The 20,138-nt window shown below is 38.0% G+C and overlaps 1 protein-coding gene across 1 annotated transcript in view; it reads right to left on the reverse strand.

Annotated features, from left to right (window-relative positions):
- LOC107733804 (dynamin-3-like) overlaps positions 1-20,138 on the reverse strand; it is a 43,390-nt gene that overhangs the window by 2,168 nt on the left and 21,084 nt on the right. Inside the window, exons 17-21 of the mRNA XM_016545600.1 lie at positions 14,990-15,099; positions 9,221-9,332; positions 6,570-6,734; positions 4,733-4,968; positions 4,071-4,226 (exon numbers count right to left, since the gene is read on the reverse strand). Of these exons, the coding sequence (XP_016401086.1) occupies positions 4,071-4,226; positions 4,733-4,968; positions 6,570-6,734; positions 9,221-9,332; positions 14,990-15,099 (779 nt within the window). The remainder of the gene's footprint in view (positions 1-4,070; positions 4,227-4,732; positions 4,969-6,569; positions 6,735-9,220; positions 9,333-14,989; positions 15,100-20,138) is intronic.

Here is a 20,138-nt window from a genome sequence, read left to right on the forward strand (position 1 = left end):
TGTGTGTGTGTGTGTGTGTGTGTGTGTGTGTGTGTGTGTGGGTGTGTGTGTGAGTGAGTATGTGTAAGTGGAATATGAGTCCAGCATTCCTGCAGAGTTGGTCCTGGAAAGATCCCTGTGGAGACGCAGGAATCTCACTCTCTAATGGAGCTGGCAGAGGGAGCAGCTCTCTGGGATGGGAGAGAGAAGAGAGTGGCTTTTTTATTTTTCCTGTGCTGCGGTGAATGCAGGACTGCGGTTTCACAGAAGGAAAAAGAAAGGACGGAGACGACGGAAAGAAAAGCAAAACAACGCTTGAGGAAACATGCGAGATCTTGCAGCCTGGAAATGCCAGGGGTTTACTGGAAGACAGAAAGAAACGCTGAAGTTAAAAGTACAAGAATGTGTGATTGGAGGAGGAGAGAGGAACGTTGCTTGATGAGATGCTGGCGGCGTCAGAACTGCCGTTTTAGTGCCCAGAAATGCTGCCTAGGTCTTCAGATTCTGTCACTGTCCGCAAGGCCTGTTCTGGTTGGGGTCGCGCTGAAGACAACAGCACGAGGTTCAAATGAGTTCTGCAAAAAGTGAAGGAGAAAAAAGACAAGGGGAATGGGGGTGGAAGGAAAGAGAGGGAAAGTTGGAGAGTTGGGATGAGTGATGGTGAGAGGAAATGTGAAAAAGTGAGTGAGAGAACTAGAGAAAGGGGCGACGGGGGAGAAAGAGAGAGAGAAAAAGCAGGAGAAAAAGGGTGGAGGTCCAAACAGACCCGTTTCTGAGCACAAAGGAAATGAGGCAGAAAAGAAAGGGAAAAAATGGCCAAAAAGTGAAGGTAAGGAATGAGAGAGCGAGAAAAAGAACGATTACGAGGGAGAAACCGAAGAGAGTGTTGAAAGAAGCGAACGCCACTGGAATGGTGAGAAAGGAAAAGATACGGTCAGTTTGTGAATACTGATATGACGGTTTGAACAGGAAATTGACCGTAACCCTCAGCGCTCTTTTAATGAGGCCATGCTTCTGGTTTGGTTTATTCTTGTTCATATGAAATATGAGACATACCAGATATCCACAAAACACAATAATCAAAGAACTGTAAGAAATATGAGATGTCTTCATGTGTTTAGACTGTGAAATCCAACAACACAAGAGCTAAAAAGAGTGAGAGAGGACAGAGGAAGAGAATAGGGACTGTCTGTGCTGAAAATAGGGAATCAAATATGAAAAACACATTTTCAACAAGACCTCCACCCATCTCAAGTGACGTGAGAGACTCACTAAAAAATGTGTGGATCACATTTCTCACCAAAATCCGCAGAAAAAATTATACTCTGAGCAAAAAGGAAGTGAAGCCTATTTTTAGCATCATTAAAGTTTGTATGAATTATGACAACTTATTCTCATTACTATAAAGAGAATTATAAACAATACATAAAATATTGTAATCAAATTATAATATAGAATCTCATATACATATATTAAATAATACATTTATATAAACAATTTTTAAAAACAATATTTTAATAAAATTGTATTTAAACAAAAAATCAAAATTGTAATTAAAATATATAAAATAGTTTTTGCTCATTTTATACTCATGTATACACACTAAATATTTAAGTTATATAATACAAATAATTTTATAAATGTAATATCAATTTTAATAAGTTTATTATTTAAATTAAAATTGTATTATTAAATACAATTACATTTGTTGACATCTTATTCCTATAAAGAGAATATTATAAAAATGCATTAAAATATTAAAATAACATTTAATAGTATAATATATATTAATATTTTATATCAATTGGTTGATATATAAAATTATACCAACAGAAATGTAATGTCAATAATTAGTTATGAAATAAATCTTTAAATAATATTTAAAAATGCAAAAAAAAATCTATTTCTAATTACTAATACTATTGAAATCATCCAAACAACATGATTTTTGTGCATTAAAATCATTATAAAGGAAATACAAAAAGTACACAAACATTAACATTACATGTAAATTTACTATATCTTTCTTGGGGTGTGAAATATATATGATTTTGACATTTCTTGACCGTTTGTGTGAGAGTACTTTACAGTACATACTTTCACTGCTCCTTGAAAATTTGTGTGATTTTTAAAAGCCTTCAAATGTAAATATGCTTGCCTGTGTGACTGAGCAATGACATCTGTTCAAGTTAAAGTTTATTTTTTTTCCTTTACGCTCAAGACCATATGTTCATGGTGAGTGGAGACAGCAGTGTCTGTGATCTAGTGCTGTAGTTTTGGGACCAGTGAGCACGTGGTCTCATCTATCATGCTTGTGAAGGTAGGTATGCGTATATTTCACAAAGAGTTCTGCTCTCTGAGTGCACTGCTTTGAGACTAATCCTAAACACGGATCCAAGAACAAGCCTCGCGCTCAGGACACAGAAAGTCCTATTAGTTGTGTTTACTGCGAGCATAAATCTGAACATTTGAGAAGGATAGCAGAACTAGCAGATCTTAAATTGTTTTTTAACTATCATATGCTGCCATAAAGTCATGCTGGAATGACCATATTTATGAGACGAATGCACAAGAACGCTACCACAATGCCATAATTACCAGTGGGAAACTCTGCAGCAAGAAAAACCCTTAGTGATAATAACTTATAAATATAACTATAGGCTTTCTTAACTTAAGGGGTCTCGTGCAACTGGGCACTTTCTAATATTCTGATTACATGCTCACAACATGCTGCTGTGAGCATGTAAGAAATATTGCTGCTGCAAATATAACACATGAAATAACCCCATATAGCATACATGAATCACCTCGTAGCAGATCTATACAGGTGGAGCTGGGGAAGGTGGAGGGTTTCTGAAGTAAGCTGCAGCTGCTACGGCAAGCACTAGTCATATATTTGAATGTTGAGCAGCGAGCTCATTGGCTACCGATACAGGAGAGAACCAATCAGCTGTGCCATGTGATAATGATGTCATTAGGTCAGACTGAGTTAGACCTATCGGACTGCGCCATCTAGAGTTTCATGCCAGAACTCTGTATTTTTAAGAATAGAAATAAACCTTTGCCAGGAAAAATTGTGCACAAATCCGTGTTGACGAGTGCTTGTGGGAGGGAGTTCAAAGACATTTTTAATCGCTCATAACAAAGTTGCACAGACACTTGACAAGGATAAAACTTTCTAGTGTATTTGTGTCGAGCACCTATGTTCAGGCACACTATCAAATGGAGTATACCTTGAAAGGATATGCACTGAGCTGAACATTCGCCAAGCGAATGAGTCAAAACTGAGGTATACTTTGGGCTTTACACTCCTGATTCTTTTGCTCTTCATTTTGCATTAAAAGTTAAAAGTTTATGTGGTCCGAGAGGAAATATGGCACATTTCAGATCATATACTTCCATGGGGACCTATGTCTGCCAAGGATCTGCCGTTGAGGTGGATAGGAATGCTAACGGATAGCTTTCTCTCTGTATTAAGGTGCGGTCACATTTACTGTTGCTTGGAAAAACTTTGTGGGTGAAATACTGTCATTCTCATAGAAATCTGCAAGATCAGTTGCGCTTGAGGGCAAAAAAAGTTAATGTTAAAGCTGGTCAGGTCGCAGTGACCAATCAAAAGCTGCTTGGTTTGAAAGTAAGTTCAGTGTGAGCAGTGCTTCAAACACCTCTATGCTATTGACAATGGACCTTTTTGCACACAAAATTTTGCTAATGTGACACACCTTTACAGACCTCCTTGGTTCATACGTAGTTTGCAACAACATTCACAGAAGATGAAACCTGGGAAAGGGGAAACCACAAGTTCACCACAGCTTTCAAGCTTGGAAAATTTTTGAAATACTGTTTAAAAATGCGGTGTAGTTACAGGTCACTGGGTTCGTTTCAAATATTCTGCCTATTTCAGTGCTGACACATCTGATTCAAGTCCTCTAGTCACTGGGTACTTTATTAATCGAAAGTTTGTTCAGCTGTGTTGTTGATGGAGAGAACACATGTGCGGTTTTAGCGTGCAGAAATGATGTTTGTTGAAATGGACTGACATGGTCCGAAGCTGCTAGTGTGACTTCAGGACAGAATGGGTGAATGTCTACCTGGGAACACTAGGAGGGACTCGTTTGGGGCGGCTGGTAGTGTTCGTGGTGTCTATGCTGTTGGAGACTGGTGGGGCAGGAGCTTCCAAGTGAATTGGTAGAGAAGGAGCAGGAGGAGCAGGATGCTTTTTAGGGACACTATAACCTGGAGGAGACCTGAGAGAGAGAAAGAGAGAGAGAGAGGCGCATTAGCTGTTTGGGTGGGCCATAACATTTCCACTACCAGTCATTTCCATTTGCAGTCATTTGTGGTTACTGGATATGGATTTTAAAGAACCATTTTGATTCAGAATGATTCGCTAATAAATTATTCAGACTGGTTTGTGAACTGGTTCAACGATTCTTTGAACAGAACCGCCCCCCAAAGAAAGACTTGTTTGCATCAGACAACACTAGTGCTTTTACTCTACACAAAAAAAATCTATGACTTTCAATTTGTTATTAATGTCAATCAGTTTTTCCTAGGCCTGGAAAACACAGTGAAAATTCCATGATATTTCCTGGAATCCTGGTGATTCAGTCCACGTGAGTGCCAATGGTCCGCTATTAATTATGTGCCGGAGTACTGATTAAATTCTAAGGGTCAAGTAAAAAACAGCACCACTAGATGAGGAGGAGTGATGATGAAGACAACTTGAACAGAAAGTATAGGGCTGAGGTACCTTCGGCGAAGAGAGCCACTATGGAGCCAGGAGTTATCTACTGGGGGTGGCAACGGGGTGGAGATTGTAGAGGTGGAAATGTCAGTGATGATGTTTAGAGCCTCCTTCAGGGCAGTGTGAGTACGCAGCACCTCCTCTCTGCGCAGGGCCTGTTCAGGAGACTCGTCCATCAGAGAGTACTGATCTCCTGAGGAGTACAACTGAGCCAGCAACTCGGAGTGGATAAACTCCTCTACCTATGGGTGGAGAACATAGAAATGTAGAAAAAAGTTTAACAAACAAAAAATAAACAGGACTTCAGACAAAAATGATATAAACTGAGAGCAAACGGTCATATCTGTTGCCTTGAAAAAGGTGTTTTATTCTGAATTAAGATGGTCTGTACCCCTCTCATGGCGTCTGTCATGTTGATATCACATGACTAGCTGATACTACTCAACTACTCACACATCATCCACAACAATATGTGTAAAGACTTTATATTGATAGCGTTAGTGATAACTTTATTGGCATCAACACCAAGGAATGATAACATTGTGTTTATTATAAGCATGCGCTGCTGTTAATTTCGTCTGGCTCTTTAAATTTTCGACTCTTTAAAGTCAAGTGAATCTTGCAGTTAAATGTTTTTATTGTTCATCAGCTAGAAAAAAAAATTGTTGTGAAAAGGTTGTTCCTCTGTTGTTATTGTTATAGTTGTGTGGACTTAAAACTATAATTAAAACTTATAAAGTTATCCTTTTAGTCCTTGGTGTGAATGGTCCTTAAAGGGATAGTTCACCCAAAAATGAAAATTTGATGTTTACCGCCACCTATCTCTCAAATGGACCATTGACACTATCTGCAATCTCAATTAGGAGTGTCAATGGTCCACTTGAGAGCTAGGTGGCGGTAATGCACTTATAAGTCTGCGATCCGCCGTAAAGCAAGAAGAAGAAGAAGAAGACGCCCCATTATAAGACTGACAGACTGCAACGGTTTGTGTTAAAAAAATCTCCATTTGTGTTCTACTGAAGAAACAAAGTCACCTACATCTTGGATGCCCTGGAGGTAAGCAGATAAACATCAAATTTTCATTTTTGGGTGAACTATCCCTTTAAGTCAATACAAAACCACAGTGAAACTAAATATTATGGAATTGTTTTTTAAACATAAAATGAATTGGGCCAAAAAGATGGTCTAATTAATTACACTGAAAACCAGACATTTTAGCATGGTGTCAAAACACTGTCAGGTTCAAAACAATATTTTGAAATATGCCAATATATTTGCGCAATACTGCCTTAAAATATGATTTTCTTTCTGAGCGAAGGTCTGAGAATTACACATTTTCAAACTAACCCAACCTAGATTTTGAATACTATTTCTTTTTACAATGCAAGTGCAAAACAGTTTTGCACTGTATATACTTTAAGTATATACTTTAAATGTATACATTACTATACTTAGATATTTGAAAACTGTCTCAGTTTTCAGTTAATAATTTATAGTGTATGGAAGTATAATTTTATTACATCTTAAGGTATACTAACTATAAAATTAACACAAAAAAAAAGCTATAAAATTGTACAGTACATTGGTTGCAATGATTAATTAATAATCTAATAATGTAATAAATACTGTAAATAAAACACTAATGTAAAACAAATGTACCTGCTGGGGAGACCTAATGTCAACATGATATGGTTTATTTTTATAGTATACAAATGTATGAATAAATACATATCTCTGCATCTTATATAAAAAGCTCTACTGGTTTAATTGTTGTATGCAAATCTATTTGATTTCAATTCATTGTTTTCCTTCTGTATCAGTGTTAGATGCAGAGGGCACAGACGTTGTTGATGACAAGGTGCATGATGGTCTTGGGCATCAGGTCGCGGATGCTTTTGTAGACGATGCTCATGTATGAGTCAACCAGGTTGCGGATGGTCTCGACCTGACGTTCTAGCTGAGGGTCCATGGAGAAGCTCTCCGCCTGAGCTGAACCCTCTCCATCCACCTGAGCAATCAGAAAAAAGACAGATGAAGATGTGGGCAAATCTGGACAGGAAAGGTACAGTCAACATTGAGGGATGACAAAGATGTTTCAGAGGGCAATGAGTGCACATACATAAAGAGAACCAAGCTGGAAAAGAGATGTTGGGGGGGTGCAAGGAAAAAGGAAAGAAGCAAGGAAAAAACTAGCTTTACTTTAGTGACTGTCGGAGGGGGTGTGGTAGACTTCTGTCAGAGCGAATTATGGGGAACCCTGACAGAACTGCGACATCACTCGACATGTTGCTCCAAAGCATACATAAAGACAGAAAAAGGGGGATGGAGGGGAGCGTGAAGAAAAAAGAGGCAAGGGAGCTGATTAGAAACAGAGCTCAAAGCCCCCTCCTTCGCTGATCCTCCATGGTGTGACACAAGAGCTGAGGAATGCAGCAGAGCTCCTGACCCCAGAGCACAGCCACCATGAAGCCTGCAGCCGTAGAGTCAAACACACACACACACACAGAGAAACACTACAGGAGCGAGAGTTATCCAAACTACAGTGCACAGTTATTAGAAGGCCTAGATGGAATTGGCAAACTTTTCATGCACTGATTTTAGGGCAAAATCTGTAGAATTCTGTGCAATAAAATGTGAAATGTGTTAAACATTTATGAGCGCCAGGCGCTCCAGTTCTGCGGGAATCTGTGAAGGTTTCTGCAACGCTCTGTGTGCATGGATTCCATGTGGGCCTGGTTATTATGTGAACGTATAATCTCTTTATGTTTCTTAGAACACTGCAGCTTGTGCAGACTGGTGCACATTAAAAATAAAAGTTCTTCAATGGTTCCTCAACTCACCCTCATCTTGTTCAAAACTTCTTTTGGGTTCATCTTCGAAACACAAATGAAGATATTTTTCTCCCCGGAAAATTAATTCCACCAAAAATTTGACTCTTCAGAAAGTCCATAAAGACATCAGTAAAGTAATCCATATGAAAGGAGCAGTTTAATCAAAGTCTTCTGAAGAGACATGATAGCTTTATATGATGAATAGATTTAATTTACACATAAACATCGATCAACACACTTACATACAGCACATCAAATATGGTCAACAAAAGCTCAAACGTGCTTGCTTGACACACAAGTACATTTGAGCTACTGTTTCCCATATTTTATGTGCTCTATGTCTTCATATGGATTTCTTTTATAATGTCTTCATGAACTTTTTGAATCATCAAGGTTTTGGTGGAATGGATTTTCAATGAAAGAAAGGATATCTCTCAGATTTCGTAAAAAATATATTTATTTGCGTTCTGAAGATGAAAAGATCTTATTGTCTTGATACGACATAAGGCTGAGTAATTGATGACATAATTTTCATTCACTCAGGTTCAGTAAAGGGTTCTTGAATTGTTTTATATTTGATTCTTTGGAGATTGCCAAAAGCTGATACTTTTTATAGGTTCTTCAGATCAGCATATTTGGTTTCTGATTCAATAATTCACTCAAAAGTGAACATTCTGTCATCATTTAGATCCTCGTGTTGTTTCAAACCCCTGTGGCTTTCGTACTTCTATGGAACATAAAAGAAAACATTAGGCATAATGTTCATGCTGCTCTTTTACATGCAATAAAAATGAATGAAAGTGCAAAAAAGAACAGAAAAGCATCATAAAATTTCTCCATGAGTTGTGCACTAGTTCAAGTCTTAAGAAACCATAAGACGTGTGTGAGAAACAGACTGAAATCATTGTTATATGCTAGAATCTCATATTCATGTCTCGTAACCATTCGCCTTGAAATGTGAATATGTGTAAATGCAAATTACGTTTGAGAGCTTTGGTGCCAAAAAAAAAGGAAAAAACACAAAAAAAGACAAGACGAGACAAGAGCTGCACCCGAAATCGCATATACTGTCTGAGTAGCTACATTTGATGAGGAACAAATTTCGTGACCATTTAAAAAGTGTGTGCTATATAGCAGGGGATAGTAAAGTGTCCATCAGATGTGCACTTCAACAGTAGTAGGTCATCCAGGTGCTATTCGCCTACTGTTTTAGAAATAGTATGAATTTGTACATATTACTCACTTCACATACATTTTTTTGTCTATATAGGTGGGAAATAGGCATATTTGGACACAGGATTGGAAAATTACATCATATGGACTACTTCTATTGTTCTTTTTTAGAGTGTTTTTTGGTCTAACCTGCTTTCATTGTATGAAAAAGTGCAGCGTGAACTTTCTTCAGAACTTCTCCTTTTGTGTTCCACGAAAGAACGAAAGTCAAAAAAAATGTGGCATTTTTAAACTATTCTTTTACAGCACCAGCACATGGTGTTGGTTTTGTAAAGAAGTAGGGAATAAAAGTTCTGAGTGGAGCTTATAAAGATCCGCATAACATCCGGCTATAAAGCCCTTTTTGGTTTAAACTGAAACCTTTATTTTGATGTTTTAGGCCGCAGGGTTTAGCATACAGGTACAGAAGCCAGTGGGTTCCTTTGCTTACTGTGGTTTTCTCTGGGTAAACCCCAGCTCGCAGCAAAGAGGCTTTCCAGCTGTCCACCTCGTCCTGAGTGTCACAGGCCAGCTCCAGATGCCTGTAGTCCTTATACACGTTCCTAAAGCGGAAAATAATCTGTCGTTAGCCGGTTCCCATGGCAGCACATACACTCTCACACAAACAAGTGCGGCAAACCCTCTCTCGCTCGCTCGCACATATCATCTGTCCAAAACCACAAACCCCAGACCACCCCTTCAGCCCTGTCTGACCTGAATATCCATTCACTCTCTCTGATATGATTTCTAATCTGATTCTTTTTTTTTTTCTCCAGATTTTGTCCTACCTCACCTTTTTTATCCATCGTTCCCATTCCCATCTTTTACTTTCGTCTCATATTTTTTTTTACCCAGTCTCTCTCCCTGTTTTTTTTTCACTCAGAGAGAGGCCCGTCCCTCTCCATCTGTTCCACATTCCCCCTAATTATTCTGTTGTTCCTCTCCTCCTTTTGTTTCCCTCTCATTTCTCTCTCTTTTTGTGGCTATTGTTTCTCTTTGTTGTGCATGTGGGGTAAGAGGCTTAAAGCATAACGTACAACATGTTTTAGATTTAGTCTACGGCTGATAAGAACACGGCTACAAATAAGTGACCTAAGCCTGGGGTGAAGTCGGACACACGTACACACTGAAACTAACCACACACTGAAGCAAACACATTCTCTCACATGCTTCGATCTCATAAAACGCAGCTACAAAACACTGTTTTTACAATCGCAGATATGACTCAGTGCTACTAATTGCTGTAACTGAGAAATCATTTCTTATAGTCGCTTGCGTAATGACCTAGTCTGAAAGCACACGTCAAGCGATACACTGATCCAAGCGTCCAAACATCATGTGCTTTGCAGACCCTCCTAATAAGGTGTAATGTGTGGAATATTGTTTTGCGGTTAAACGATTCATAATTCATTGGTAGTTCATGATATTTATGACAGGATAACTGCGGCGCTTGTGAATGTAACTTTATTTGCCATTCCAAACCCACAAAGTACGGCTCTGACTTTTAAAAGATTTAGACTCAAAAACTGTATGCACAAAATCAACAAAAGAATCTGTGCGCATCCAAAAATAATATTTGGCTGTTTCTGGGGCTTATTATGGATTTTTTTTTCTCAAACCGAAGCTTAGATCATGTCCCAACGTCTTAGATGCATGCAATGTAATTTCAGCATTATTAATTTACTATTATAGTATTTTTTTTAATTAGCTTTTAGTTTTATATTTATATTATTTAGTTTGTTTATTAATTTTATGTACTTTTGTCATTTTATTAAGCTTTTTTAAGTTTTCATTTTAGTTTTAGTCATTTTTATTCATTTTTTAATAATTCTATTTAATTTTAATCATTATTTATATTTATATAGTTTTAGTTTTAGTAATTTCAATACTTTACATTTTTATTTCAGTTAGTTGCTGTAACGTTTAGTCCAAGGAAGATGAAGAGGGTTCAGAAACAGGTTAAATAAAACACGGTTAATTAAAGGAAACAAAGGAAGGTAATCTAAATAACAAGTCAATCTACAAAACAGTGTACAGAGCACAAACAATACCAGGCAATGAACAAACTCAACAGAGGGACTTAAATGCACAGACCTCAGGCCTTTAGCATGAAGCGAGATGAACAAACTCAGAGTTGCAGAGTAAGTTTTGAGTTGACAAAACCTGACAAACCCAACCCGGTTTAGATCAGGATCAGCTGTTGCACAACGCTCGGTATAAATGTTCTCTGTCAACTCAGGTTTGATCTGGAGTTTGTGAGGCACCTGAAAGTGTGACACGTGCTGCTAACAGCCAGTCACACGGAACATGGAAAGCATCGGTTTGATTGACTTCTCGCGAGAGTCAGCGCAATTCACTTCTCTGTTGAAGAGATTGTTATGAAATAATACCATGAATTGAAACACAATTGAATTTGTAGTGAGAGATAAAGGGGGGTGGCTTTATTTCGTCAGATATATGTTCCTTTGCTCAGAGCTGATTGGTCCAGCTTTGGTTTGCGATCTCTAACTCAGAATAAAACCTGCTTGGGAGCAGGGTAGCCTTGTGGCGTAAATTACCGTTACCATGGTGACGAACCCCTCTCAAACTAAACACGAACTTACCTGGGTAAAAACTGAAACCGGCTTCGTGATACAGGCCACAGGTGAACGAAATGAGTAATTACACAGACAGAGAATCTAGGTCAAAAGGCAAAACAAGGAAGACAGAACCAAAATGCAATAAAAACATGAAAAAACTAAACCTAAATGTAACAAGTTGCTAAGTCAAATGTATTTTTATTTATTTATTTATTTTTAGTGTAAGTTTTCCTTTTCTTTTTTTATCCAGTATTATATTTTATTTTGGATTTGTTTGTTTTTTTATTTCATTTTAGTTAACTATAATAACACTGAATGTAATTTCAAATGAATGTTATGGGCTAAATACTGTTATGGGTTTGCAAAAACCAAAATTGCATTTACTGTGATGCACTTACAAGTGTCTATGAGGAGAGGTTTCCTTTGTAAATGCATTACTGTAAAAACTACTTTTGTTTGTTTTTACAAACTGATGAGCGGGTCAAAATTATTGTCTGTGGTAATTGTTACAACGTTTCAGATGTCATAGCTTATGTTAAATCCAAAACATTCCTTTAATCACAGTCCTGAGTGAGTCCAGAACCGCACATAACTACTCTCTCCATCACATATGAACCTGGATGTAATGCACACTGATGCAAACTGAGACAAAAAAAGTGGAAGAAAGTGAACAAAAAAGCTCTCTACATTTCTCATAAGTACTTTTCCAATACCATGCCAGACTAGTGTCACCGCTGTGACAAAGCAACTTCTAACTCCTGACATCACCAGTCGCTCTGGGAGTTGGTGGGTGTGTAGGGCACAGTATGAATCATTAGATCATTAAAGTGTGTGTGTGTGTGTGTGTGTGTGTATAAGAGAGCAAGAGAGAAAAAAGGGGATTTTTTGGAGTGCTGGGTGGTATGTTTCTACTGGTGAGCGGGAATGAGTGCGGAGTTTATGAGAGCCTGAATATCTTTATACAAAGTGCTTGAAGTGATGGATGTGTGTGTGTAAGTGTGTGTGTGTGTGGAGTGTGTGAGAGCATCTGATTGATTGTGGTGCAGCCTTGGGTGTGTTTACAATAGTCTGCCATGCTTCTCTCACTGTCAAAGCTGTGTGTGTGTGTGTGTGTGTGTGTGTGTGTGTGTGTGTGTTTCACCGCAGCATACCAGCATCTCTCCAATTAAGCAGCTAATCAATCCCAGACACACCCGCACTTGAAATCGAAAGACGCTGCGCTTCTAGAGACAGAATGTCAGAGACGGAGAGAAAAAGAGAGCAGGGAGGGACACTGAAGTAGAGACTGGCCAGGAATGTTCCAGAAGTGTGTCCTACTGCGCCCCCTGTTCCTGTTGCGCTCTCTGTGAAGTATTAATGTGAAGGTAGAGTGTGTTTATGTTAGAAAATATAAAGGAGTGCATGTGAAATGGAGTTATATGTCCCTGTAGAAGGGCATGTGGATGTGTGTGTAAGTGTATGTGTGCTGTGACCACCAGATGTGACTCCACTGCGCTCTCCTTGAGACAATTTTGGCTACAATTTTGCCCTATGAGACAAGATTTCTTTCATTGCAAGGCAAAATCGACAATCTTGGATCAGTTAGTGTGACATGCTTACTGATGGCCCATTAATTGCCTTTGCAGTGAATCAGAGCCCTCTGACAATGTCAAACACAATTATCATAAAGAATAAAATTATTTTGACTACTGTTCAAACGTTTGGAGTCAGTAGAAAAGAAATTAATACTTCATTCAGCGAGGATGCATTAAAATAACAGTAAAGTCATTTATAATGATACAAAACATTCTATTTCAAATAAATGCTGTTCTTTTGAAAGAATCAAAGAATCCTAAAAAAAGAAGCACAGCTGTTTTAAACATTGATAATAATAAGAAATGTTTCTTGAGCACCAAATCAGCATATTAGATTGATTCTGAAGGATCATGCAGTGCTGGGGAAAGTTTTTGTACTTTTAAAAGTAATGCATTACAATATTGTGTTACTCCATAAGAATGTAACTAACTGCATTACTTAGTAACTCTTTATGAAAAGTAATGCATTACTTTAGCATTACTTTTTGTCACCAGGGCTGGACTTGCTTATTTGTTTTTAATATAAAAAAACCCCACAAGTTTATTTTTGGCAACTGTAAAGGCCCTTTCACACCAAAAGTGAAATTAATCAGTCTCAGACTGAAGGAAGTGCCTCTGCACCTCACTACCAATTATTTGAAAAAGTAACTCAGATATTTCCTTGTAAATTTAAAAGTAATGCGTTACTTTACTAGTTACTTGACAAAAAGTAATCTGATTACGTAACTCGTGTTACCTGTAATGCGTTACACCCAACACTGATTATGCGACACTGAAAACTGAAAATTCAGCTTTGCCATCATAAGAATAAATTACATCTTATAATACAGTATATTCAAATAGAATATAGTTACTCTAAATTGTAATAATATTTCACAAATTACTGTTTTTTTATAAACTGTATTTCTGATCGAAAAATTGCAGCATTGGTGAGCATAAGAGACTTCTTTAAAAAGCATTTAAATCTCTTGCCTACTCCAGACTTATAACTTGTAGTTATCTCTGAAAATTAAGTTGGGATAAGAAAAAGCATTTTAGCATAGAAAAAAATTACACATTTTGGACCAATGAGATTTCACCATGGGTGGGCTATCCACAAATAGAATCCAAGTGACTGACAAAATGCACTCATCGCAGCTGAATAGAACATCAGCTCGTGAAAAGCGACCTCTTCTTACATTTATCAAGCCTGGTTAAGACACGGGGTGACAGACCTGAAACTCTGAAAAACCCTATATTAGAAAGTAGCCAGGAGCTCAGGAAACAAATTGCACCAGAGAATAAAAACATACAGAGGAAAAAAGCCTGGTTGTGGCAGAGAAAAACATATTAAAAGAGGAGAAGAAAGATCTAATTGATTAAAGGCCCGTTCACACCAAGCACGATAACTATAAAGATAACGATAAAGATATAGTTCTAAAAATCGTTCTCAATATTAAAGAATAGCAGAGTCCACACCACAACTATAACGATAAAGACAAAGAGAAACGATATCGTTGGAATTACTTTCAAAACGATTTTTCTCCAGCTGATGAACGAGAGAGAGAGAATATCAGAGAAATATCAGATATTAGAGAAAGAGAATATCAAATACCTCTAAAATTATAACTTTTCTACATTTCCTATTTCCATCATGCTATGATGTTGTTTCTCCTAATCTACTGGATTTTTCACTCATTTCATCATCCACTAGACAATGACTTTTCTTTCCCCCAAATTACTAACCCTATGAACAATATTAATAGTGATGCTTGGGACTTTACAATTTGTCCAACCTTTTAACGCCCAATGGGACAATAAAGCCATGAAATTTGGTTGTAATATGTGTAGACCGTTTACTGGATTGTTTTTTGCATGTTTGCTAATGGCACACACACACACACACACACACACACACACACACAGGTCATTCAGAGGGTTGAATTCTTTAGCTGCATCTACAATATAAATCTACTTCATATGGTGTGTACTCTGAGTGTTTGATCTTTACATCATTTTAAATTTGAAAAAACATTCTCTGAAAAAAACATTTTCTCTTTTGAAGTGTGTTTAGGTGGTATAACTGACCTCTGCTCTGTGTTAAAGATGGCAAACACATGTTTGCTGGACATGAAGCCTTTTTCTATGTCTCGTACCTTCAGGTTGTCCAGAGGAAGCATGTATTTCTTCTCTTTTTCCTAGAAAATGAGACAGACAATGGATATCTTAAGTCTTCGTGAACTACCTACTTTGACAGCATGTCTGGGTTCCTTTTTTAGCATTCAAACATGGCAAAGTTTTGAGAAACAGCCAATAAAGATTGTAATAAGATTTAGTATAGTGTCAACAAACTGTATTAGGAGTTTCTCAAAATTAGTGTTAAAGGAATAGTTTACCCAAAAAGGAAAGTTTTGGCATCATTTACTTACCCTTTCGTTGGCCTAAACCTGTGATGTTTGTCTTTCATGGAACACAAAAGAAGAAATTATTAAGACTGGTTACTCTTCTTTATTCAATTACAATGAATGGGAACTGGAGATTTCCATCTTCAAAACTGTCACCGGTTGAACTCAACTTAAGAACTGGATCAGTCCAATTCATGAACAAATCATTCAGATAACTTTTGCGAACCAGATCAACCAATTGAAAGATCTGATTCAAAAGAACTATTTGTTCAGGAATCAGACATCTCTTGTAAACTCATGAACGTGCAGATGGTCTTAAAATACATAATCTTTACATTGATGGCTTTGATGGTTCCATGAGGAACCTTTAACAGCCATGGAACATTTTCATTGCACAAAATGGTTCTTCTGTTGCATTAATGCAAAAACTCCTTTTAGAACCTTTATTTTAAGAGGAAAGGAGAACAAGGTTGGATGTTTAAGTTTTTACTGTGGCTCCAGAAGGCTACAGTGGAACATACAGTAGCACACAAGTTATATGGATCACTATTATGAAACTTTTATGTGTTTTGCATCCATTTGATGCTTGAAAGCTCCAACCCCTGATCATTGCAATTGATTGGAAAAGAGTGGCAGCAAATTCTTCCTTTGTGTTTCACAGAAGAAAGAAAATTATACAGGCTTGGAACACCATCAGGGCGACTAAATAATGACATTCATTTTCATTTTTGGCTGAACTATCTCTTTAACCAGATTCTAAAATGGTGTGAACTAGGGAAGATTACTATGAGGAAGAAAGCCAAGAGCGTAGAAACAAAAAAAGAATCCACTGCAGATCCATGTGATCATCCTCAGGATGGCTTCGGGCCCAGGACATAACAAAAAAACATGCGCATGAGAGATGCCACAAGTTTTCACTCTTTGAGTAAAGGATTGAGAAATAAAGAAGGAAAAAGAATTAGGAATTGAGAGATAGAGAGTGAGGGCCCACATGTGGAAGTCATTATTCGGACCAAGGCTTTAAAACACAACATTTCATCTGGAAAAAAAAGAAAGAAAAAGAGCTCCCCCTCTCCACCTCTCTCCTCCCTCTGTCTGTACAGGAGGGGCTGGGGTCTCAGGAAACGGCTTGGATTACATTGCAAATAACGGAACGGAGATGTGGGAGAAAAAGAGAAGAACAAGGGATGAAAGTGTGAGGGGAAACACTCTAAAAAGAGTAAAAATGAAAAACAGAAAGGGAAGAGAGAGTCGAATGATGCCGCTATCAGTAACTGAGTCTGACAGAGTGACTGCATAGGACTGCATTTTCTTGGAAGGGAGTATTTTTTGCAATGTTCAAAAACCCGATTGTTTTCTGACTTTAAGGAACAGTACAAAAAAAAATTATCATCATATACACCCTTATGTCATTCCAAACACAAAGTAAACATTTTTGAAAAATCATTACATATTCTTGCCATACAACAATAGTTCACAGAAACCAGAGTTGACAAGCACCAAAAAGAACAAAAAGATATCATAAAAGTGGTCCATGCATTTTGTGCACTACGTTTTAAGTCTTCTGAAGCCATAAAGAATGATTTTTGACGCAATACAGTACTGAAATTTAAGTTATCAAGTCATTATCAGTTGTCAGACTGACAGATTTATTTTAAGAAATGTATACTTTTCTTCAGCAATAATGCAACTGATCAAAAGTGAAAGAAATGTATTATGTTACAAAAGATTTCTATTTCAAATAAATGCTGTTTTCTATATAATAAGTATGATAGTAAGAAATGTTAGTTGAGCAGCAAATCAGCATATTAGAATGATTTCTGAAGGATCTTGTGACACTGAAGATATGAGTAATGATGCTGAAAATTCAGCTTTGCATCACAGGAATAAATTACTTTTTAAAATCTATTAAAATAGAAAATAGTTATTTTAAATTGTAATAATATTTCACATTATTTATACATGTTTTTTTCTCACAAAAATGTAGAGTTTTAGAACTTTAGAAGTTTTTAGAAGACTTGGAATAATGCACACTTTCATGGAGCACAGTTGTATGGAACACTTTTACGTTCCTTTGTGTTGCTTGATAGATATGATCACTTTAAACTATTAATGTGCGACAAGAGTTGTGCAACAATTAGTCAAAAAAACAGCATACAGATTTGTAAGAATGAGGGTAAGCAAACAATGACAGAATTTTTACTTTTCGGGAAACTATTCCTTTAAACTTCTACTACACTATCTCTCCTTGTCCTCCTTGACTCCTTGCACCCCTCCTTTTTTGCTCCCCTCAAAAACTTTCTCTCTTTTTTCATTCCAGAGGGGCCCACTTCCTGCCTGACTTTTTAGAGGTTGAAAAAAAAGTTAGAAATGACAGGCTGGCGTTAAGAATACAACATCTGGTACCGCTTTAGTGAGAGAGCGAGTGAGAAAGAGAGAGAGATTGGGCAGGGAAGTCCAGCGAATGGCTGGGAGTACTGAGAGAGGACGGAGGGAGAAAGACAGGAGTGGATAGGAGCGAGTCGAACCAAAAGATTGAAAGAAAGAGAGGAATTGAGAAACAACGGACCACTCCAAAAGTTTATTCCCCAAGGGTCCCATTCAACCCTTATATGGCCAGTGGGGTCCCTCCCTCTCTTCTCTCTCTCTCTCCCGCCGTCCTTCTCTGACTCCTCATTCCCTCTTTTTTGCTATGCCTTCCATGAACGTCCTGCCAGATAGGCGGCTGTGGGAGCGAATGTGCCACGTCAAGGCTGGATACTGCAAACCGACGCGGGAAAAAACAGCAGCTGGTGATGAGATGGAACTGAGAAAGTCGAGAACGGGTAAACGGACATCTGGAGCGTCTCTCTCCGTCCTCTACATTGGCGTTATCCCGACTGAGAATGAGATAGAAGCAATGGAGTCTATTTCTGTCCTGTTTATTTTGCATCTTCTACCGCCTCCTGTGAAGGTCGAGGCCAGCAGTGTTGGACTGAGTGATTGAAGTAGATAAAGAAAAAGAGGTGAAAAGAGAGAGAGATAAAGAGAGTGAGATAGAGAGCTGGAACTATCACCTGCTCCGTCATCCCAGTGTTCAGACTACCTGTTCAGGATCATACTGGTGTACAGTAGTCTGCACATTGGTTAGACTGTGCATGGACTTACATCACTGGAGAACCGACGCGAACTCTCAAACTCGAGCAAAAACACACACAAACTCAACGACTGCAGGTGAAAAGTCAGACTCTGCTATGTTTGGCTTTTTTATCTACACCAGTGTTGGTGATACTGCATGTCTCTTTGGACTCAAAGTTGGCGGTAATGACACAGAAGAGGTTCCGCGATGATTGACAGCTTGAATTTTGAATAGATGATCGTCCACAAAACATGTACGTCACATCAGCCACATTATGTGTAGCTAAACTTAGCATTTGAACTATATTACAAGAAAACTGTTCTAGTAGTCATTAACGCTGTGTATGTGTAAACACGTATGTACTCAGGCTGAGCTGTGTACGCATATGGTTTATATAAAAGCTCCAAGTGTCTGGCTAGTTTTCCGTTGAACTGTCTTGAGATGTGCAGAAGGCCTTCATAGGTTTCGAGTAGCGATTTGTCCAGATCTCAGCATAATCGTCGCATGCATGCATGTTAACTTGCCGTAAGACACAGGTGAGAGGTGAAAAGAAAGTGATTATGCTGCATGCTAACAGAAGCAGAGGGGTGCACAAGTCATCTGTTTTCCCTCATGCAGCTCGGCTCAGAAAGAAAGAGGGGGAAGACTGCAGGAATGTGTATCTGTTTAGTGTTGGGTGCTTGATTAACCCAAACCAGCAGTCTCGGCCTATGAACGCCATCAGAACTGGGACAGATTTAGAGAAAGCAAGGGAACATCTGAACATCTTTAAGGGTAAAGAAGTGATCCGCTTAATGCAAGAATGTGTGTAAGCTCATATAGAATGTGTGAGAATTGCAATGTGATCTGCTGCAAGGAGTGAGGGGCTGTATCTCTTCCTCTCTCCTCTCTTCTGTCTCTCTTTCGGCAGGCTCTAGGAGGCTGGATGGTGTTTGGACAAAGTCTTACAATTTTCCACCCAGGAATGTGAATGGCCCCAGTGAGACTGCCAACCACAGAGACAGAATGAAATGAAAAGAAAGTAAAGAAGATAGAGAGGGAAAGAGATGGACATATTGGAAAGAGTGTGATATGAAGTCAAATTTTAATATTTTTAATTGAATTTAAAATTTAAATGTAATTCTTGAATTGAAAAGTCCAGGCAAAATCAGAGGGATCATGCACACGCTCATATTCAAAAGAAATGATTGCAATGATGGATTCTGCAGAACATGAGGAACTGTAAAGCCAGCCAACCTCTTAAATCCAGTAATATTTAAAACCCCATCTAAAATTCAATGCTAATTTTAAAGGAAGCCAATCATTTAAACACATATTAATCTTAATACCAATAGAGTTTATAATTCAGAGTTAATATGCGTTTGCATCTGAATATTTTGAGCCTGAAGGTGTGTGACATTTTTAAAAATATACTCGTGTTTATACGAATTCCTCCATTTGAAGTGTTGAGGGGGTTTCGAGTTTCAGAATTCATTAAAATTAGTGTTTGCTTATATAGTCGCATGCATTTGGCAGTCAGGACGACTGGTAAGCGTAAGTGTGTCTGCGTCTGTGTGTGTTTAAGATTCTGTGTATATCAATATCCGTGTGTGTCTGTGAGTGTGAGTGTGTGTGTGTTTGTGTGTTAGTTTGACTTGGTGGGCTTCCAGCTATGTCAGGGTGATCCAGACCAAATGCCTTAATTCCCAATGGACAGAGAGAGATGGTGGGGGTA

Source organism: Sinocyclocheilus rhinocerous, unplaced genomic scaffold, assembly GCF_001515625.1.
Source record: "Sinocyclocheilus rhinocerous isolate Xijiao unplaced genomic scaffold, SAMN03320098_v1.1 scaffold2685, whole genome shotgun sequence".
Classification (NCBI taxonomy): Eukaryota; Metazoa; Chordata; class Actinopteri; order Cypriniformes; family Cyprinidae; genus Sinocyclocheilus; species Sinocyclocheilus rhinocerous.